Raw genomic sequence first — 22,410 nt, 5'->3', positions numbered from 1 at the left:
ACCTGTGATAAAAGCCATAGAACAAATCAAAGGAGCGTTGTGAGCAAGAGTAGCTTGGACAGGCCTTAGCTCTGGAGTCCCCTGTCTATGATTTGAGCGGAGACAGGAGGGATGAGGGGACCCAGACAGGAGGGATGAGGGCAGGAGGACACAGCATTCCAGGCAGAGGATCAAGCAAAAGGGAAGATGAGGCAGGTGCACAGAGAATGCAGTGTGGAGGATGCTTGGGGCTCCCCCCCGGCCCCACCCTTTTTGAATGCCACTAAGCCATGCCCTTGGGCCCCAGCAGAAAATTTAGAAGCTTTCCTCTAGGTTTCTATTACCTGCCACCAAAAGAGCCCAGACCTCCTTCCCTTGTATCCTACCATCTACCCAACATCTCAAACTCCTCTTGTCCAGCAGAGCTCCTGATCCCTCTCCCTAGTCTGCTTCTAATCTCAGTAAGGTCTATCTCCATCCTCCCGGCAGCTCCAACCAGAAGCCAGAGGGGCATCCCTGACCCTCCCCTCTCCAGCACCAGCACACCCAGTCAAGCAAGACTACCTCCAGAGCACCTCTGCGAACCCTCTCTGTGTCCACCGGGCCACCCCTGGCCACACCACCCAGCCCACGTGCACAACCCCAGGGGCCTCCTAACTGGCTCCCAGCTCACAATGGTATCCCTGCAGTCCCTTCTCTAGGCAACCACCAAGGCAATTCTTATCAAATGAAAACCCCCTTCCACTGCCACACCTCCCCCAAGTAAAATCCTTCAAAGTTTCCCAGGACTCTCATAAAATACTAAATGCAGAGCATGCCCATCACTAACTGTCATCTCCCACCTCCATCCCACTGCTCACTCCTCCTGCTCAGTCCACAACCCCCACCCACACCTCCTGGGCCTCCTTCAGTTGTGGTTTTTTTAAAGATCCAAGCCCCTTCCCACCTCAGGGCCTTTGCACAGGCCACACAGCATCGACTGCTGAAAAAGTACTGGTGATTGGTTTTAAAAATCATCCTAGGATATCAGCAACATGGCAGAGTGAGCAGTTCCCTTTGTCTCTCCCCCTTTGAGCTACAACTAAATGGACATTCCTTGATCAGTGGAGGATACTCACACAGCACCTCAGGATGCCTGACAGAGCGGCGCTGCTATACATTGGGAAGTGGATGGACTACCCCCAGGGAGGAGGTGGAGATAGGTGAAAACTCTCTGGCCCCCAGACAGCCCAGTATCCACGAGCGACTGATCTCCCAGTTGAAGTGCTCATAGCACCACTGTGGCCCCAAGGGTGGGCGTGCAGCTTGGCGAGACTGTGGAAACAGGTGACTGCAGGCTTGAGACCCCTGTGATTACTTTTTTGACCAGTGGGAAAATCCACAGTCCCACTGCGGCCCCAGGAAGTGACTCGGGCTCAGACCTGGTAGGGAGGCCCCGCCCACCAAGCTCAAAGGCTGGTGAGACCTAGGAGCAGATGCAGTGCAGCCAGGTGAGCAAAACTGCCAGGTGCCTTAAACTCCCATAGCTCTGCTGCAGCCCCGAAAAGGCCAGTGAGACCCAGCAGGGCTGTGGGAGTGGGCAGTGACAACCCTGAGCCCCAGCGTGATGCTTCCTTGGTCTAGTGGGAAAATCCACAGTCCCACTGTGGCCCCATGGAGTGACTCGGGCTCTGTCCCAGTCGGGGGCGGGAGGGGGGCGGGCCCTGCCAACCAAGCTCAAGGCCTGGTGCAACCAATTATCTGACTAAAGAAATGCAACATAAGGATTATAAGTATCCCAGAGGGCCAAGAGAAGGAGAATGAAGCAGAAAGCTTGTTCAAGGAAACAATAGCTGAGAACTTCCCAAACCTGAGGAGGGAGCTAGAAATCCATGTAACAGAAGCCAATAGGACTCCCAACTTTATCAATGTAAAGAGACCCACTCCAAGGCACATAGTAGTGAAGCTGGCAAAATTCAATGACAAAGAAAAAAGATTAAGGGCAGCAAGGCAGAAGAAAATGACCTACAAAGGAACCCCTATCAGGCTGTCAGCAGAGTTCTCAACAGAAACCTTACAGGCTAGGAGGGAGTGGAATGATAGATTCAAAATTCTGAAAGACAGAAACTTTCAGCCAAGAATACTCTATCCAGAGAAAATATCTTTCAAATACAACGGAGAGATAACTTTCTCAGATAAACAAGTTAAGGGAGTTCATTGCCACAAGACCTCCCCTACAAGAAATCTTCAGGAAGGCCCTGATACCTACAAAAAAAGAAAAGCAAAAGGAAAGGGGTTACAAAACTCTGAGCAAGGTGATAAGTAGAAAGATAAAATCAAAAAATTGCAGCTCTCCATCAGAACAGGTTAGCAAATGCTTAATTATGACATTAAAGATAAAGGGAAGGAGAACACCAAGAATAAACATAATCTGGTCATTTTAACCACAAGCTCACAACACAAGAAGAAATAAGATGTGACAGTAACAACTTAGAAGGGGAAGAGGAAAGGGATGGAACCAGCTTAGTCTAAGGAAATACGAGGCTATCAGAAAATGTACTATCTCATCTATGAGATTTTTTATACAAACCACATGGTAACAACTAAACAAATAATTAGAACAGAGACACAAATGATAAATAAGGAGAAAACTAAGAAAACCAGCATAGAAAACTACCTAACCGAATTGGTAGTCCGAAATATACCAGATGAGAGCTCTCACAATTTTTTTTCCCCCAATTTAGAAGTTTTCCGAATGTAAATGAGCCAGCATCTGGCCGATTTGACGAATAGGATCTTAACAGCAACTCAACCAAAGCTTAACCAAGGACAAAGAGGCGTCCCCAAAAGAGATCCAGAAAATTCACTCCCAAAAATAGCCTAAGAAAGTAAAGACCTTCATTGCACAGTAAGCAACAAAGGTTCAGACAACAAAGGCCCCCTATGAAAGCAACTGGGACCTCTTATGACAAACTTCCCCGAGAGCTTACATAGCCAGACAAAGAGAGCCAAGCTCTCAAGACATCTAAACTTTCCCAGAGCCCCAGTCTATGTGACTGGCCGCCAAGATGCGTGCCGGTACATGCATCCTCCGATGGCAGAGACCAGAAAGGTCACAAAACCAAGCTCTCAAGATATAGAACAAGACAAAAAGCCCAGACAACAGGCTTATAGAGACGCCTGTGTCTTATGACAAACAAAAAGACAGAGACAAGGAAAAGTCTATCTCTGGGAGGAAAAGGATCTACAACCAGTGAGTACTCAAATCCTACAATCGCTGAATCCAAGAAGCTAGCCTCACCAACATTTTCTCCTGCTAATCTAAATTTAGAAGAGCAAAAACTCACCACTCTTGCTTCCATTGGAGCCTGCAGGCAGAGATCCGGGAGACTGAAGTGGTAAGAACTCTTACCTTTTGCCGGCTCTCGTCAGGGGTCCGGGATCTCTCGGCCACAGCAGTCCAGGAGCAAGCAGTGTCCAGCCAGGTAAATTTCATCCTGCTGACTGTGCCAAAACTGTAGGGGAGGAAGACATTTCCTCTTCCCAAATGTGGGTTCGTCTGGCCGGAGAATGAATTAAATTCACGTGAGACAGAATAACAAGAGAAAATTAAACAAAGCTTTATGAGGAACCATGGCCCGGGGCCTTTCTTCCAGAAGGAGGAAAGGGCACCGAAGAAGCGGGGTGCACATAGTGGTTGTATACCCCCAAACAGGGTGTTTCACATGTGATTGAAAAGTCCCTCCCACAATAGTCACAAGATTGCCCTGTCAGAACAGTGCTTCATGGACACAGCAGGTAATGGTCTGCTATCTCAGAGGGCGTAGCCGGAGGCAAGTCGATTGTCTGGAGATGGGTGGTCACAGGTGAGCCCAGCAATCAGTTCCTAGCCTAAGGAAAGATGCTTAATCCTTAAAGAAATGCCAGCGTTGGGAGGGGGAGGGAAGTCAGTTACAGCAGGTTACCAGACTAGCACAATAAAATGCAGATTTAAGTCTTTGCCTTTGGTATTGATTAAGAGTTTCTAGAGAGAAGGTCATCTCCTTTCTTCTTCCTGATGCAGAGAGGGAGGCACCTTTACAGATAGAGATTTACCTTACAAATGTGAATGTGTCCCAACGAAGGGCTAGTTCCATTCCTCAGAGCCTCCTTCCCTGTCACAGTTTATCAAAAACAATCAGCATCAAATAATCCTGATGCAAAAGAGACATATCTTGGGGTGGCCAATTCCAGGTCCCCACACCACCAAGCCACACATCCGACCCCTGGAATCAATTTTTATTGTCAAAAATAATTAATAAAATAAAAGATAAAGGGGGAAAAAAGGGTGCCTCGCCTCCACCACCCCAGAAAGGGCAGAGGCTTGAGGTGGGGAGAGAGGGCTAAAATTATTTTCAATCCCACTCGGCAACAGTGGTGGAGATGCACAGCATGCCAAGGTTCCAGGAACAGCGAGGAGGGCTCGGAGCCTCGAGATGGGGATGTCAGCGGGATCTCGGGTCGCTCCAGACAGACTGCAGGGACCAGTGCTGCAAGTGAGGGGAGAGGCGAGGTGGGGCCAGAGGGAGGCAGGCTCAGCAGAGAGGGTGCAGGTCATGGGTTGGGGTCAGCCGCCCTGGGTTTAGATCCTAACTCCTCTACTTGCTGACTAGGAGAGCTTGGGCGACTTTCTGGGCCTCAGTTTCCCCATCTTTGAAATGGGGACAGGAATAGTACCTACCTCAGAGGGTTCTTGTGAAGGTTAAATGAGAGAGGGCATCAGCAAGGTGCCGGGAAGAGGGGAGGTGTGAGTCATGGCTGCTGTTGGCACTGTCAATGACATACTGTCCCTGAAGAGGTGAGAGGAGACTTTGTGGGCTGCCTTTGGTCTTGAAGGTAAGAAGGATTTCAGCAGGTGGAGATGGGGCAAGACAGCTGAGTGCATTTCGGGAGGCCAGAAATTGCTGAGGCCAGACCCCAGGGGTGGGCCTGGGTGCTATACGCAGCCTCCCACGAATGCTCCAGCACACCTGGAAGTGAGGCTGGAGCAGGGGCTTGGGGCCGAAGGGTGAAAGGCTCAGAGCCTTGTTTATTCATTCAACAAATATTTAATAAGTACTGACTGTGTGCTGGGCCCTGGAGAACCAGAGGTGAGCGTGGAGCTCACATTCTAGGGGGGAGACAGGTAATAAACAGATAAACATGTCAACAAGAGCATTTCGACGGTGACAAAGGCTCTGAAGGCAAGAAAGCCAGATTCTGGACCCGGACTGACTGAGGAGGGGGACACAGTGACCAGGGCAGGCTTATCCGCAGAGGGGATGCATGAGGCGACACCTGTATGATGATGAGAGAAGGCGCAATCTGAAAATAATCTGCAGTGGAGTGTCCAGGCAGAGGGCACGCAGGAGCTAAGGCCTGGAGGTGGCCTGGGCTCTGTGTACCCTGCAGGAAAGGAGGCGACAGGATACTGAGTGAGAGGGGAGTGACACAGGGTGGGACCTGAGAGAAGGTTGAAGACAGGTCACGCCGGGTCGCATGGACCAGGTAAGATTTTTGGATTTTATTCTAAGTGTTGTGGGAAGCCAAGAAGGGTTTAACAGAGAAATGACGTAATCTGATTTACATTTTTAAAAAGGTCATTCTGGCTGCTCTGGGGAGAATGGACCTTGATGAGGATTTTTAGGCTGCTTAATTTTAAAATGGCTTATGATGAGGATTTTTAGGCTGGTTAGTTTTAAAACTACAGATGAGATTCAGGCTCCAAGGAGTGGAATTTGTTTTGCCCCTTTGTTGGGAAACATTTACATTTCTAAGGGAAACCTCTATCTGTGAAGATGCCTCCCTCTCTGTGCCAGGAAGAAGGGGGAATGGTCTTATCTCTAGAAGCTCTTAATGGGGAAGGCAAGAACTTAAGTTGGTTGCTGTCTGGCAATCTCATGTAACTGGTTTAGGGTGGTGGCGTCTAACCTTTCTAACCTTTACTTAATCCGATTTGATTCTTGGCTAAAAGTCATGGGATCACCCAATGACCAGACCCCAGCCGCACTGATACCATTTTAACTTTTTTTCATGTTCTTTCCTTTGTCTTGTAAAGAGATGAATCACATACCTATGCCTTATAAAATTAGCCCTAACCCTCAACTCGGGGCAGCAGCAGGAGCTCTGACTGCCCGTGGGTCCTGTCCCCACGCACCAGCTCTGCCTGCCCATGGGTTCTGTCCCCATGCCAGCGGGGGCAGCAGAAGCGGCGGCAGCAGAAGCTCTGACTGCCCATGGGTCCTGTCCCCATGCTATTCCACACTATTCTCTAAATAAAAGAGCACTACTGCCAGATCTTGAGAGTCTAAGAAATCTTTCTTTCGACTCCTCGGCTCACCGACCCCTCATCAGACCTCAGCGGGGCAACGTGGACCTTAATTAACCTTGGACATGAACCCGATGCTGAGCCAGAGCCCCAAGAACGCAACCCCCACACTTTCTGTCCCTTCAGGTCAGGCCACCTGTCTGTCACAGGCCTCTCCGGGGCCACTGGGGACAGGCTGCTCACAGTTGTCCCTGCCTGGCCAGGGCATCTCCATCTCCAGCCTCTGGGACTGAGGGACGCGTGGTCTCTAGTTATCTTATCTCCTGGCCTTCTGAACCCACCCAGAAAAGAGCCACCAGTGATTTTAGAGAAAAGTGAATTACAGCCAGGAGTGGTTGTTTTTCAGCATTTTTACAAGCGCCAAGGGCCCATGAAATTCAGAGCACACATGCATTTAACCGTGTTTGCTCATACAATATTGGGTGTGTTTAGAGATGAGCAATAAACAGCAGGAGCCAGGCTGTGCTCTCCGCTTCAGCACAGCGGGAAGGCTCGTGGGCAGAGCGCCGCAGGGCCGGGTTCAAGTGCTTCCTCTGCCCCTAACATGCTAGGCCACCTCTGCTAACTACAGCATCTCTCTGGGCCTGAGACCCCGTCTCCAGAGCTCAGAGGGTGGAGCTGATGCTCCTCCTGGCCCTTCCAGAGGATAGAAGTAGAATTCCCCGGAGTTCAGATTTAGGGCAAGCTGAAGGCACTCCCAAGAACCACCCGGCCATCTCAGGCCTGGGCAGCCTGGCCTCTTCCCAGCTGTCTGGGGCTAAAGAGACAGAAAGGACCTCACCTGGGCCTCGCCACCACGGTAGGGTGCAGCCGCCCTGCGCCTGCCCAGCTCCCAGGGGCACAAGCAGAGGAGATTCCTCCCAAGCCGTCCACTTGCCATGGGAAGTTTTTGAAACAGTAACCTATTATTTCTCTCTTATTTTTCTTTCTTCTCTTGGCTCTGCCTCTGATTCAGGTGGCCCTGGGAAGGCAGAGAAAGAGGGCGTCTTTTCCTGGCTTATGCAGTTCAGAATCCTAGACCTTCCCAGGAATGGAAAGACCTCCAGGCGCTCGTTTCGTGTAACAGCCAGACTTCCAGAGCCCCCACAGCACCCCTGGCCTAGGAAAGGATTCTCAGGGAGGCCGGAATGTGAAAAGCAAGTATTACCTCAGGTTGGTGGTCCCCGCAGAAACCAGCAGCCTGCCTGCCGCCCACTCCAGGAACAGGCAGTAAAAGGATTTAAAAACAATGGTTAAGGGCCGGCCCGGTGGTGCAGTGCTTGAGTCCCCAAGCTTCAGCAGCCTGGGGTTCGTAGGTTCGTACCCCGGGCCGGGACATAGCACTGCTCGTCAAGCCACACAGTGGCGGCATCCCACATAAAATAGAGGAAGATTGCCACAGATATTAGGTCACTGACAATCTTCCTCTAACAAAAAGAAGAAGATTGGCAACAGATGTTTGCTCAGGGCCAATCTTCCTCACCAAAAAAATAAATAAATAAAAACAACGATTAAGACTGACTAAAAGTCAGTATGCTTTTTACTATCACCAGGTGCCAGCAATTCTAAACGTCAGTGACAAAATACTCCAACCTACAAACTCCCCAGAGTTTTACGCATTTGCTGTGGTCACAGTTGAGTTTTCATAACATAGATGTAAGCTCCAAATGAGCACGTTTATGGCTTATCTTTTAATAAACATTATATTCTGTGTGGACAGTATTTCTGAGAACTCCCAGTCACACAGCTGGTCTCTGCCACGTTTGTGTCAAGAGTCGGTTCACAAAGGTGCAGAATCCTTGGAACGGGCCTCAGACTTGGCTCCTGTGAGCTACTTCTTCCTGCGTTCAAACCGTAAATTCAAAGTAAACGACGAAAGCACCGTGGTTGTAAAGACCACGAAACAGAACTTGAGTTGCTGCGCTTCTGTCATCCTGTGAGGCCACTTGGAGGTTTTATTTGAGTTTTAAAATTGTAAATAGTAAAAGAGTATAAGGTGTAATACTTTTATTGGAAAAGTGAAAATTTTAGTTCGTACATAAAATCTTTTATAGAATTTTAGTATCTTTGAAGTTCAAACGTAGTCTTTTTCAGTTGATTGTTTTAGAACTAAAGGACAAATCAAAACAATAAAACATTATATCAGTGGTACAGTTGAGCAATTGCTTACATTTTACCTTTGGCAGACATTTTGGTTTAATAAAATTCACTTATTGGTGAATATAGTTTGATAATTATTTACATGAAATATTAATATATCGGACTATAACCAAAGTATCAAATTTCGTTAGGGAAATCTACAAACTATTAATAAATAGTTGTGTTTTAATGTGTGCCTATTTGTGTGTGCTCTAATATCTTTATTTTTACTGGCATGGTTTTATATATATACACACACATGTGTGTGTGTGTGTATTTCAATAAAAGAAATGATCTTCATGAATATATAAATAAATGATCACCATCTGCCTTTCTTTTCTGACCTGTATTTTTGTTCATTTTATTTCACAGCTATTACTGAGAATAATTTTTGTTGTCTAGAGTAGGGAAGCAGTAAAAAATTATCTTCTCCAGGCATCAAATCCCCCAGGTAAGCCACTGGAGAGACCAAGCCTTAGTGAGGTGGCAGTCCCCAGATGGGTTTGAAGAATCTGGGAGCAGAGGGCAGAACCCTTCAAGAAGAAATGGGAGCATGATACAGGCCTTCGGAGGTGTCACTGCAGAACTTCCAGGCCCCAGGACAGCGTGGGAGCAGCAGCAGGATTCCTGTGCAGCCAGGAGTGGCCCCGAGGTGGCAGAGAAAGCCAGTGAACTGGAGGCCTGTGGATGATGTCGAGGGACCACTCAGGAGCGGCCCACACAGACTGATGGCAAACAAGGGACAGGCTGGTGACAGGTGATAGATATCAAGTACCAGATGCCTTCACCAACACAAATCCTGCCAACTCCTTGGTTCCGCACAAGCCCCCTGAAAGATAGGCACAACCCTGGAGAGGGGGTCCCCAAGATGACAGAGACTAAGTTTCTATCCCCTTAGCAGACTGAAGGCTTGAGACTGAAATTACATTTTATTTTAGTTATAACATAAACTTTTTTCTAATGAATCATAACACCAGGTTCTTTTTGTTATGCTTTTTTTTTTCTTGGTGAGGAAGATTGGCCCTGAGCTAACATCTGTTGCCAATCTTCCTTTTTTCTTTCTCCCCAAAGCCCTAGTACATAGTTGTTTATCCTCGTTGTAAGCCCTTCTAGTTCTTCTATGTGGGACACCACCACAGCATGGCTTGATGAGAGGTGTGTAGGTCCACACCCAGGATCTGACCAGCAAACCCCGGGCCACCGAAGAGGAGCACACGAACTTAACTACTATGCCACCGGGCCGGCCCCCTATAATATAAACATTATAGTGTATATTATGTATCCTATGTAATATACGATCTTTATATATTTATATATGTATGTGCGATAAATATACATTACGTAATATATATTAGATACAAAATATATATTAATATAGAATATAACTACGTTAGTTATAAAAATAGATAGAAAAAGCTAGATACCTGATAGATAGATAGATGATAGATAGATGCCAGAGAGATTGACAGATAAAGGGAACTTCTATTTCATTTCCTAAGCGCCTGTCTTCGAGGACCCTGAATCACCCTGATGGACCGAAGGTGAGGTGGTGATAAGAGGGGACAGCGTAGGCCGTTGGGTGGGGGACGCAGGGCCAGGGGCTCACCAGGCTCCTCTGGGTGAGGTATCGCTGGGCCTCAGACCAAGAGCCAGAAGGAGCCTGCAGCTGTCTCCCCTCCCTGCTCCCTGTGCGCACAGGACAGTTGCAGCCCTGCAGAGCCGCTGGGCCGGCCAGCATCAGAGCGGGGCCCTGCCCCACGTCTGCTGACCATGTCGGCTCATGTGCCCCATGACAGCTGAGAGCCCCATGCAAAGCACCCTGAGGGTGCTGGGGCAGATGGGCCCCAGCGGTGACCTACCAAGCCTACGGGTGGGAACAAGCACAGGACAGGGAAGGTGGGAGAGGGCAGAAACGGAGGACAGGACGCGGGTGATTTGCCACCGAACAAAGAACCTGCAGAATTAAGCAAGAAAGTGAGGAAGCTTCCTGAGGAAGGTCAAGAAGTGCATCGTGTCATGTGCTGTCAACCCCGAAATCTGCTGCCCAAATCCGCAGAGCCGGCCTGTGAAACGGAGGGGAACCAGTTTCCAGCCTGCAGAACAGGGACTTCCATCAACTTGAGTGTCCCCACCCCTCGGAGGGAGCCTACCCCAGAGCAACGAACCTGCTGGTTCTGCTGGGTGCCCCGGACTCCGGAGGCACATCCCCAGCTCCCGGCCCCGCTCCACCCGCCCACTCCCAAGTTTCAGCTCAGTCTGCCCTGCCCGGTGGGGAGCCAAGAAAGTGCTCAGATCCTCAGCAGGTCAAGCCTGCCGCACCCCCACCCCTCCCTGAAACCCTCCAAACAGCAAAAGCCAGGTCACTTTGTGTCTGGGTACAACCCACAGCTGGGGGTGGGTGATGTGTGCCCCCAGGATGCCTCTCAGCAGCCCACATTAACATCTCTGCTGACTCTCAGTACACCAGCTACTGTCCTATCTATGGGCTGAGGGCCAATTTGCACTGGAAAAATGACCAAGATCCCTGTGGGAAATCAGAACAGTTGACAATCCCACCCCTGACACCCTCCCGCCTCCCAGCCCTGACATTCACCATCAACAACCCGTCTGCAGTGGCAACGGATGAGCTTGGGAAAGTCAATACCAATGGCAGCATGTCTAAATCCAGGGGTCTCTCCCACAGAAAGAACCCCCAGGACAGAAGGAGGTGTGTAGGTCACTGTGTGATTTGTAATAGGACAAAAACTAGAAACAATCCAGGTGTCCGTCAATATGGTACTGGTTACATTATATTATATAAGATGAGATTGCATCCTGCAAAGGGATATTGTGTAGCATGAGAAAAATCAAGTGTATCTACAGGTGCCAAAGTTGAAAGCTATCCAAGACATAGTATTAAGTGGGAAAAGCGAGATCCAGAGCTGAATATATAGAACGATACTGTTATGTGCTGGTTATTCTATATTCGAACTCACCCAACCATCCATTCTGCACCTGTCTCTGATCTGTTTTGTGCCTCAGGAGGCCGACCTCTAAGGACCAGGAAACCTGGGCCCCCTTGCTGGCTGGACGCCAGTTGGTTAGCCCGTGGAAGGTTCTGGCTATAGATTGGAGGATAGGACGAGAGGAAAGCTGGAGTATTTCTTCCCTCTGATCCACGCTGCCTGTTCTGCGGTTGGCTGTGCTCTGGTATGGCCATAGCTGCGGATATTGGGCGAGCAGGACACGAGGCGCTAATCTTAGTTTTGATGTTCCCACTCCATATTATATCAAACACATTCAAATAGATAAACTTCTCATAATGAATGTAATTTTGGCTGTAAACTTTTGAAGGGGCTTGTATAAATTTAATAATTCTGATCCTAGGAAGAATTATGATTTGGTTCCTACGATTTAAACTTTATTGTATCTACATATAACTATATCATGGTTGAAATGAGTTGCAACAATCTATTTGCAGTAACATTACCTAGATAAATATTTATTAATTACTATTTTGAGATTTTCTCTTTATATTTTGGAGCCAGTAAATCCATGACATTTTTTTAGATCCTCTAAAAACTCACAGGCCCTAGGCATCGTGACCAGTGGACAAAATAGCTGGAGTATCCAGAAGTTGCCAGGCCCTCCCGGGAGGGTCCTGGGTCAATGCAGGGGTCAGCCCCAGGAGCCACCGAGGCAGAAGAGAATGGACCACACCCACAGGGAAAATCTGCTGTGCTCAGGGGCTGCTTCCTGAGCGAGCACAGAGCCTGAAGCCCAGGGTGGAGGGAGGAGGCTGAGCTCTGGTCTGCCCCATGAGCTGACCCCTTGACCTCATGAGCCGGTGGCCTGACCCCCAGTGGCCAAACAGGATGGAAAGAATCAGAATGGCCCGCCCATGGCCTCCAACCTGTTTTCTGGGCCCTGCTGGGACTTGCAGCCAGATGCCAGCACAGGCTGTACCTCCGCTTCCTGCTCATCAGGATAGCCATGCGCCAAGCCCAGAGGTAAACATCTGGTCTCAGTTGATACTTTCTAGCAGCATGAGCTGGGAGCTGCTGCTGGCCCAGAACCACCACCGCCCCCCCCCCCCCCCCCCCCCCCCCACTGCTGCCAGACCTCTGAGTGGGGACCTGGGCAGGCTCCCTGAGGGGCCTTGAAGATGGCTCACAACCTGGCACCCATGTGTCGTACTCACACTGTGTGCATGGAGGAGGAGCCAGTAGACATTAGAATCCAAATCCCCAGGCAGGGCTTCAGGGTCCCCTGGGTCCCTCCCACCCTCAGGCTCTGGCTGAGGCTTTCTCCTGCTCTTCTCACAGGCCAGAGCCAGGTACAAGGCGCTCACACCCTCCGAGCCGGAGCCAGGGGAAGGCTGGGCCTAGGGCAGGCTCCCTGGCCGCTCCCCCATCTGTGGCCAGGCCCTGCCCTTGAAGCTCCAGTAACTCCGGGTCAGGGCTCACCCAGAGCCAGGAGGAGCCAACGCGGCGTGTGGTTTTGGTTCGGGGGCCTGGCAGGAGCCATGCCAATTCACTGCCATGCCCCGGGTGCTAAGAATCGAGTGGCTTGTCTTCCTGCAAACAGTTGCTCTTTGCACAGTGACCAGGTGACTGCCCACAACTAGCCAGAAATAGTGGCTCCCAGCCCTCAGATGTGCTGAGGCAGGCTTGAGGGCTCTGGCCTGGAACTCACAGCGTGTGGGGTTTAGGGATTTAAGGAGCAGGTGTTAGAGTCTGAGAAGCTCTGAGCCTTGACTAACACTTTTTGCCTAACTGTTCCACAGGGCAAGTCAGAGAAGCCAGCGCTCTACAGGCTTCTGGGCAGGGGAGAGAGACAGCCCTGCCACCGGGTAAGGCTCTCCCAAGGGCCAGGATGGAAGCGCCTGTCTGGGGACCCTTGGAACCAGAGAAGGAACATCCAAAGAGAGATGGCAGGAGCAAGAACAGGATGTACACAATTCCTATATCACAACTTGGAGAATATCACACAGAGTGCTATTTTTAAGCTTACTGACCCAATGAACTGTCTCAAATGACACTCGTGGGGCCATTCTCTGCATGACCTCTGGGCCATGTCACTAAGTGGTCATGTCGTGTGTCCAGGAGGCCCTCTCTGTCAAACAGCTGGCTTGGGGGAGGATACACACAGAGGCCCTCACTCTACAGCTCAAGGACGGAGCTGTGAAAATACTCCTGGGTACCCTAAGCCTCTTTGCACGGCTTACCTACAGGTGGACCCTGGAAGCACTCTGTCCTCAAGTAACCTTACTTATCAACCCCTGCCCTGGGATCAGGTCAGGAACACGGGAGTCAGCTAGGCCCACAGGTATACGTGATGGACACAGCAGGGTGGCAGGAACAAAGGAAAAGCTCATCCTAATGGCCCAGGCCAGCGTGAAAGCAGCACAGCTTACCCAAGATCCTCTGTATTCCCCAGAGTCACGCGTGTGTAGACTTGAACAAGAAAACCCAACATTGAAAGGCCTCCCTCTTGTGCCTTCAACACGGAGACGTGCAAACACAATACTCGACAACGTTCACCGAATACATTCTCCACGCCAGGTGCCACTTACAGGGCGTTACACAGATTTAATCCTCACGGCCGAATGCAGTAGATAATATCATTATGCTCAGTGTACAGACAAGGAAATCGAGACAGAGAGGGGTGAAGTACTTTGCCCAAGATAAGATAGCTAGTAACCGATGGATCTGGGATTCAACTCAGACAGGCTTATTCTAGAACTTGCTCTCCCTCTTTTTATTATTATTATTTTTTAATTGTGATAAAATACATATAACATAAAATTTACACTCTTAACCACTTCTAAGTGTATAGTTCAGTGGTGTTAAGCACATTCACATTGTTGTGCAACCATTCACTTCCAGGACGTTGTCATCATCCCAAACTATGACTCTGTCCCCATTAAACAAACATAAACTCCCCATTCTCGTCCCCCCAGCCCCTGAAAACCACCACTCTCCTTTCCGTCTCTAAGAATCTGACGATTCTGGGTACCTCATGTAAGTGGACTCATACAGCACTTGTCTTCTTGTGACTGGTTTATTTCACTCAGCATCACGTCCTCCAGGTTCGTCCGTGTTATAGCATGTGTGAAATCTGTTCGGTCTTTTTAAAAATTTGCTTTGGATCGATGATATATTCATACGTCTCCAAATTCAAAGGGACCAAAGGGCTTACGGTGAAGTCTTCTCTCAGTGATCCCTCCACATGGTTCTCCTTTCTGGAAACAACCCGTACCATCCATTCCCTGAGATGTTTTATGCATATACCTATGTGGCTTCTTTTTGCTCCTTTTTAGTCTGTTTTTGATTCTGTTCTGCCTTGGTTTTTCTTCCCTTTGCAGCTTGCCTTGGGGGTCATTTCTTCATCCACTCAGAAGGTCTTCCTATCCTGATTTTTCAGCCACACGGTGTTTTATTTGTATGGACTCACAGTAATTTACTCCACAAGTCCTCATGGGTGCCTAGTTACAGAACCTGTGTTCTCAACCACGTTAAGGCACCTCTGAGCCTCCAAATATCACGTGATGTGAAGGCCTCATTCATCAATTCATGCTCCATGGATTTCTGTTTAGCAACCATCACGTAAAAGAGCTGAACAAGTAAACAATTGTGGAGTCAAAACAGCGTACGGTGGGGATATAGCCGCTCACAGTGAAAGGGAACACTCACGGAAACCACAGGTTGGAGAAGGCTTCACTCTGTTCCCATCCCCGACCCGCTTCCCCCCGAGTCTTCCCTGGTCAGAGAATAGTACCTCAGGCACCCAGCTGTCCGTGCCAGAAACCCACAGGGCTCGTCCTGACACCTGCCTCTCCCCCACCCGCCTTGTTCTATCCAGCACCAAGCATGTCTGTGTGTCTCTCAGATCCTCACCCCGCTGCCGTAAGCTGGTCCAAACCCCACCATCACTTCTGCTGAGCTGCTCTGTCACCCTCACACCACCCCATCCCTTCTCAGAATAGTCAGGAACCATCTCACCAAAAGGAAAATTAGATATCCCGCTCCTGAATAAAATCTTCCAGATTGTTTGCCCATGTTCACAGCAGCATTATCCACAATAGCTGAAACGTGGACACGATGCCAGTGGCCATCGAGGGATGAACGGGTAAGCAAAACGTGTTTATACATACACTAGAATCTCATTCAGCCTTAAAAGGGAAAGAAATTCTGCAATATGCTACACGATGAACCTTGAGAACATTACGCTTATTGAAATAAGCCAGTCACAAAAAGACAAATGCTGCATGACTCCTCTTATATGAGATACTTAGAGTAGTCAAATCTTAGAGCTAGAAAGTAGAATGGTGGTTTCCAGGGGCTAGAGGAGGGGAGAATGGGGAGTTCGTGTTTAATGGGTACAGAGTTTCGGTTTTACGAGATGAAAAAGTTATGGGATGGATGGTGGTGACGGTTGCATAACACTGTTAATATATTTAATACCACTGACCTGTACACATAAAAATGGTTAAGATGGTAAATTTTACATTACGTGTATCGTAACACAATAAAAAAAAGCATTAAAAAAACCCTTCCAGAGCTTTCCGTGACCTTAGAGGGAGGCCCTGTGAGACCTGGTCCCCGCGGGGCTTGTACATCTGGTACATGCTCCTCACTGCAGCACAAGGGCCCCTCTGTGCTCCTCAGGTCCACTCAAGTCCTTCCCACCTGGTGGCCTCAGTGCTGGCATCCCCTCCACCCAGAACCCCTCCCCATATGGGGCTCAGCATCGATCACCTGCTTGGAGAGGAGCGCCCTGATGCCCCCACCTGAGTGAGTCTCACTAGCCTTTTCTGTCCCAGCACCATGCTAATTCCTCCCCTAGCACTGAACACACCTGCAATTATTTTGTTTTCATCCCTGTTTCCTTGTCTGTCTCCCCCAGCAGACTGAAGCTCCACAGAGGCAGGGACCCAGGCCTGCTTCGTTCATCGCTGCATCTCTGTCGTGGGTTGATGCTGTCAAGAAAGCAGATGCTGAGATGGAGTCTGGAGTGCAAGATTGTCATTAGGGATCAGCAACTGTGAAGGGAAGTGGGGAAAGCAGGACTGGACAAAAGGAAAATTGGCCTGCAATGCAGGCCTGGCAAAGTCTCAGCCAACTGGGCAGGGAGCGCTGGAGTAAGTCCTGCCCACCAGAATTATCCCACACGGTGCAGAAGTGCCCTCCTTGCTGGGTCACCAGATGTGAGCAGCCCCAGGAAGGGCATGACTTGAGTGACGCAGCAGTCTGCAGCTGGAGCAGACCCGAAAGTTACTGGCAGCTGGCAGCTCTCTGCTGACCACACTCCTCGTAGCCAGGTGGCAAGTTCTTCTTGAAGGGGCTCCAGGCAGTGCCTCTCCATGTCTACCCCAAGTCCTAGTACAGTGCCTGGCACACAGTAGGTGTCAACATTCATTGAATGAATGAGTGAACAGACATGTGATTGAATCTTGAAATACAAATAGCATTGGGAGAATTAGACAAGGCAGGAGATGTGCATTCCAGGACCAAGGCGTAGCCTGTGTAAAGGTAGAACGGCATGAAGGAAAACATGGAGTGTTCTCAAATCTACAAATACCAGGCTAGAGTCAGATTACCGTATGGGAGTGGTGGACCGAGGCTCAAATTCCACATGCCCAAATGGTCAGTGGACAAGGGCCTTGTAAATGGCACTTGAATTTTATCCTGTCCACAAAAAGGAAGCTTTCAAAGGGTTTCAAGAAGGAGAAGGATATGATCAGTGGATTTTAGAAAGCTCATTCTGCTGGCCTTTCCGAGGATGGCTGAGGAAGGCAGGCTAGGAGGCAAAGGGGCCGTTTAGGACTCCACTTTAGCCAGGCCAGGCCTGTGTTCTAGGGCATTGGCATTGGAGAAGGAAGGGAGTGGCCACGGGACGTGGCGAGGGGAGGCAAGAAGGGGGCTATGGCCAAAGTCTGGAACCACCAACACGTAAGCACAGTGAGCAAAGAACAAACATGTAAAGAACAATGAAAGTTGGGGAGGAAAGAACTGAGGCGTGGGAGCACAGGAGAGAGAACAGCTTAAGAAGGAAACGTTAAGAGGGTCAAGGCCATTAAGAGATCAAGCGAGATAAGGGCTGGAGCGCCCATTGATTTGGCCATCGGGAGGGCAGGACTTGAGAGCAGTTGCAGGTGGGAACGGACCCAGCTCAAGCAGGGCATTCTCCAGCCTGATTTGGGGCTTGGGTTTGTCGTGGGCATTCTGGAGAAGTCTCTCACCTGTCCACATACTTCTCTCCAGGGTATCCCCCAAGTGTGACTACCGTGATGCTCTGGACCATATGATCCTCAAGGCTTGAGGTTCAGCCGCCTCCCTGGGAGAGGAGTGGTGGAAGGAGCCCAGTGGAGGATCAGGAGTCCTGAGTCCGCATCCTGTCACTGCCACTCAGTTTCTCCCGGGGTGCTGGGTCCAGGCGGCCTCTACAATTGCTTCTGTTGAACTGAACTGCCCCAGTGCTCAGGTTCAAAGAGAGTGGCACAGTTAGCCAGGTCTCCATGCTCTCTGACTCCAATCTCCTTGCTGCCTCCGTGTAGGACTCTGGGTTCCACCCCTCCTAAGTGGCCCATTGTGTGACCTCAGTTTCAATGGGGTCAGAAACTGGGTTGGGAAAAGAGAATATTTACTTTTTCCACGGATCCGATGCCCAAGTATATAGTGTGTTCCCGTAATTTGGGTCCCACGCCTTGTCCTCCTCTCTCTGGGTGCAGCCTCGAGCATATAAGAAGGCATCTCAATATGCACATCTCACTCAAGACCACCGGATCCAGAGACACGGCCAGAGCCTCACTCACCAGCCTCCTGTCCACCATGAAACTCGCCATCATCGTCACCCTGGCCATCCTGGCTCTCTGCTGCAGCCCTGGTGAGTGCCCAGAGCCCCTCTCCCCCAAGCTGGGCTCCGGAACTCTCCCTGCCGCCCACTTCTGCTCAGGAGAAAGGGTGGCTCCTGGGAGGGCCTGGACACGCGGACTCCCGGCCAGGAAGCTGGGTCTAGTGAACAAGCCCATCTGGGGAACTTGAGGAGAGCCCTGAGACTGTGAGAAAACCTGAAAATGATCCCATCTTCCCTATCCAACAGCCTCAGGATTCCAGGGAGTGGAATAGACTGGAGGGAGGCATGGAGGAGATCCCACATAGATGCATTTGTCCAACGACCAACAGAATAGGAATAACGAGCTCCTCAAAGCCCAACTTGGACAGACCCCAAGATGCCAAGAGACTTTGGTGCAGCCTCCAAGGTTGAGGTCTGCACACCAGTGTGGCAGCCAAAGGGCTGGAAGGAGCTGCAAAGCCTCATGTCTCAAAGGAAACTCAAACCAAGGCAAGGTCTCCCATTCTGGGCAGAGAGGAATATTCCAGAAGAGGATGTTTCCTTTGGGAAATTACCAACCCAGAGTGGAGTTCTCTAAACATTTTTGTCCTCTGCGAAAAGGAGATTAGCAGTTTCTGAGTAGTTTCAGCTGTCACTAAGAGGAAAGGAATGGAGGGGAGAGAGAGAGAGAGAGAGAGAGGGAGAGAACAGTCAACCACACTTCCCTCCAAGCCCCTGGATCTTTTGGGAATTGGGTCACCTACCTGTTTTTTAACACCTAACAGCCTCATCTCTTAATAATATATATATATATATATATATTCTTTTAACTAATTCCAGTGAACTCACTTTGAAAGTTTCATAATACCCATGGAAATAAGTTTTATGACCCTAGGGCGAGATGGGATGAGGGAAGAGTTAGAAAACCAAAACCAAGAGACGGTGGAAACAGCTATTGTGCAGAGATGCTCGTTCTAAAGGGAAATAACATCATTTTGGACTGAAAAGTATATTAATTAGAAGAACTTGATGTTGTGTACAGTGGAGGTGGCTCAGAAAGACGGGACTGAAATATGTTTTGGGGTGGATCTTGGGTGCACTTGTGCATATGTGTGAGCACACAGGTAATAACACCAGCAATAATATCCAACATTTATTTGGTACTTACAGTGTGTGAATCACTGTTCCGAGCCCCTTTCATAGTTTTTTTTTTTTTTTCATTCTTACGACAACCCTACAAAGTAGGGATATTATCCCCATTTTACAGATGAGCAAACGGAGCCACAGAAAGCTAAAATAACTTCCCCGGTGACATAGTAAGTTGCAAAGCAGGGGTCTAGGTTCCGGAGAGGGTTTTTGACTTGGAGCGCCCACTTTGGGTGGGGCCCTGGAGTCCAGGCACAGAAGCCGAATTTGCACACAAGGCAGAGAACTCAAGGACGCGATCTGAGGCTTAGTGAGAAGAAGGAGGAAGAAAAAGTAGGAAATGGTGACTCTTGCCCATGTTCCTGAGGGCAGGGACCTGTTTCTAGTGGGAGCCAAAATTCTCCGTGGCCTCTTCCCATCCCCGACACGGCATGAAAAATCAGACCAGTGGCCGGCCCGGTGGCACAGTGGTTAAGTTCGTGCACTCTGCTTCAGAGGCCCAGGGTTTGCCGGTTTGGATCCCGGGCACGGACCTACACACCTCACCAAGCCATGCTGTGGCAGGCATCCCACATATAAAATAGAGGAAGTTTGGCACAGATGTTAGCTCAGGGCCAGTCTTCTTCAAAACAATAATAATTAATTAAAAAAAAAATCAGACCAGCAGCTTCTGCTGTCAATACTCTGCCTAGAAATCTAACAGAGAGAACAAATGGCGCCTTGCCTCACCCCAACCCAGGAAGTGCAAGGAAGGCTCAGGCAAGCCACAGAAAGCTGGCTGCAACCCAGGAAGTATCCACACAGCCCAAGAGCCAGCTGCTTGGAGCATCAACAATCTCATATCCTTCACCATCGACGAAAAGGCTGCTATCTCTTGCTGACAGGCCTGGCTGTTTGCACCTGGGGTGGGCCCAGCCAGGGAGCTGGCCAGCTTGAAAGGGGGCCTGGATTCATGTGCTTTCTCTTTCCCGTGCTCCAGCTTCTGCAGAAATCTGCCAGAGCTTTGCAGACATCATTCAAGGCCTCTTCCTGGGCACACCTGCCAGTTTCGAGGCTGCAGTGGAACCCTTCAAACCTGATGCAGACATGAAAGCTGCGACGACCCAGCTGAAGACGCTGGTGGACTTCCTCCCCAAGAACACCAAGGACAGCATCTTAAAGCTCATGGTACACGGCTTCCTCCACTCACACTGCTTAGCAGTGGATTGCCCAAGCCCCTGGATGCTTTTCGGCCCCTTTTGCAATCCAGAGAGGACAGTCACAATGTAAATGTCCCCGGGGAGGGAGGCACAGTCATCGCACCTTTTAAGAGGCTTCTGAGAAATAATCAAAGTGTTTACAAGCTTAGCTCCTCCCAGATTGACTGAACTTCTTATCTGATGTTAAAGTTTCTGTGTTCCACCATCTTCGTCCAACTTTAAGGTTCGTTCACTATTATATTGGGTTTTGTTTGTTTGTTTCTTTCTTTTAGGACAAAATAGCAAAGAGCCCACTGTGTGCTTAGGATTTAGAAGCTGAAGAGCTGCAGTTGCTGGAAGCCCCTGCCACTGCCAGGATGCTTCCTTCACTGTCCCCAGCAGCCTAGGCTGGCTCTCTTTAATAAAGGATAAGCATCTCACCCTTGTGCCCTTGCCTCTTTTTTAATTTGTGCTGGAGTGGGACGGTCTGTCACTGCTGGGGAAAGGTTGAGCAGGAGCAGAAAGAGAAGCAGTGGCATGCAAACACATCCCCAAGGGGCCCACGCCCATGTCTCCCTACCAGTCCACCTTCCAGGCTAGCCACAGGCGGCAAGAGCAGCTTCCAGCGCACACTCCCTTCCACGGGCAGAGAGAAGATGGAAAAGTACCAAGGCCCTGATCAAACCTGACCTGCAGGGGAGGGAGGGGAGGTCTGCATAGGGTGGTGGCTGACCCCACAACCCCCATCCATGTAGTGATGAGATTCTTCTGTTTCTTCCAGTCCCTTTGAGATCCTGCTCTTGGGTGGAAAAGGAAATATTAAAGGTGGTTATGCTACCCAGACGTGCCTGCAAGCAAAGATGGAGCTTTCCAGAGAGTCCCATCTCCCAAAGATAAATGGTGGCTATTTCAAGAATTTTGACAGAGCAGCAGGGACCATTAGGGGCTGGACGGCCCTGTGTCAGAGTCGCTCACGTCACACACAGCACACGACACTGCCCTCCACTTATGGAAGGAATCGGATTCCTGTCAGATGCTTAGAAAACAAAGGCTGGAGGGAGGAATACACTCGATTCCCTGATTAGGGACCAGGGTGTTTGGGGGTGACTTTGAGGAGTGACAGACCCTGAGGGGAGTCCTCAGAGATGGCGGGTTAAATATTTTGCACACTTCATGTTTGCTACATGAAATTATTTGTCGGACTTTTTTTAAAGGAGGTGGAAAACAGAAAAACCCCTTCCTATGCATATTCTAGATCCTCTATTGGTCACCAGTGTGAAGACATCCTATTTCCAGGCTTACATTGCAGAGGCCTGCACACCAAACCGTCCCTTTGTGTCAGTCTTGCTTTAAGGACATCTCTGCCCAGAAGACGCTTGGGGGGGGCGGGAGGGTCAAGACCAGAATGGTCAGCACCCGGTTACTGCTGTCCACTGGGCGATGCTCTTGTTCTGACCCCGAGGTCCCTCTCTGACTTGCTCCCCACCCTGTCCCCGATGCCTGAGTCCCTGTCCAGTCAACTTTCACGCAAAAAGAGAATCAGTCACCCCTTTTTCCTTGTGGCAAAGGGGACCTCAGACATGAAATTAATCCCTAGGTATTTACTGGCACTTTCAATGTGTTCACAGTGGTGCTGGGCACTCTGAGGAACCCAGGAGCAGATTTCATAACCCAACAAACACATAAGCCCCGAATAGAGAGGAGTGAATAAAACAGTAGCCTCTGCTCACAGGGAGCTGGCCATCTAGCGGGGAAGATTACCAGCTCCCTCAAAAGAAGCAAGTAAACAAATAGACAGATAGATAAACCTGTGATAAAAGCCATAGAACAAATCAAAGGAGCGTTGTG

General features: G+C 49.6%; 1 protein-coding gene and 1 long non-coding RNA gene across 2 annotated transcripts; one reads left to right on the top strand and one right to left on the bottom strand.

Annotated features, from left to right (window-relative positions):
• Nucleotides 1–13,948: 13,948 nt before the first annotated feature.
• LOC138916721 (uncharacterized) lies at nt 13,949–17,782 on the bottom strand. Its single transcript, XR_011424057.1, has 2 exons — nt 17,646–17,782; nt 13,949–16,382 (listed from the first exon to the last, which is right to left on the bottom strand). It is a non-coding gene; the product is annotated as an uncharacterized lncRNA (long non-coding RNA).
• Nucleotides 17,783–18,077: 295 nt separating this feature from the next.
• Nucleotides 18,078–21,002, top strand: LOC138916720 (uteroglobin). The gene is made up of 3 exons (XM_070230005.1): nt 18,078–18,289; nt 20,364–20,551; nt 20,856–21,002. Exons 1-3 carry the CDS (start codon nt 18,163–18,165, stop codon nt 20,886–20,888), a joined length of 348 nt encoding a protein of 115 aa, XP_070086106.1. The 5' UTR covers nt 18,078–18,162; the 3' UTR covers nt 20,889–21,002.
• The last annotated feature ends 1,408 nt before the right edge of the window (nt 21,003–22,410 follow it).

This window comes from Equus caballus, chromosome 12 (assembly GCF_041296265.1).
Source record: "Equus caballus isolate H_3958 breed thoroughbred chromosome 12, TB-T2T, whole genome shotgun sequence".
NCBI lineage: Eukaryota > Metazoa > Chordata > Mammalia > Perissodactyla > Equidae > Equus > Equus caballus.
This window is presented reverse-complemented; position numbering and strand designations above follow the sequence as displayed.

What these genes read in the sequence shown, in the direction of transcription:
- LOC138916720 (XM_070230005.1), top strand. Translation starts at nt 18,163, where the DNA reads ATGCACATCTCACTCAAGACCACCGGATCCAGAGACACGGCCAGAGCC. An exon ending in GGCTCTCTGCTGCAGCCCTG is followed by an intron (nt 18,290 to 20,363) that starts GTGAGTGCCCAG and finishes CCCGTGCTCCAG; the next exon opens with CTTCTGCAGAAATCTGCCAG. An exon ending in ACAGCATCTTAAAGCTCATG is followed by an intron (nt 20,552 to 20,855) that starts GTACACGGCTTC and finishes TCTTTCTTTTAG; the next exon opens with GACAAAATAGCAAAGAGCCC.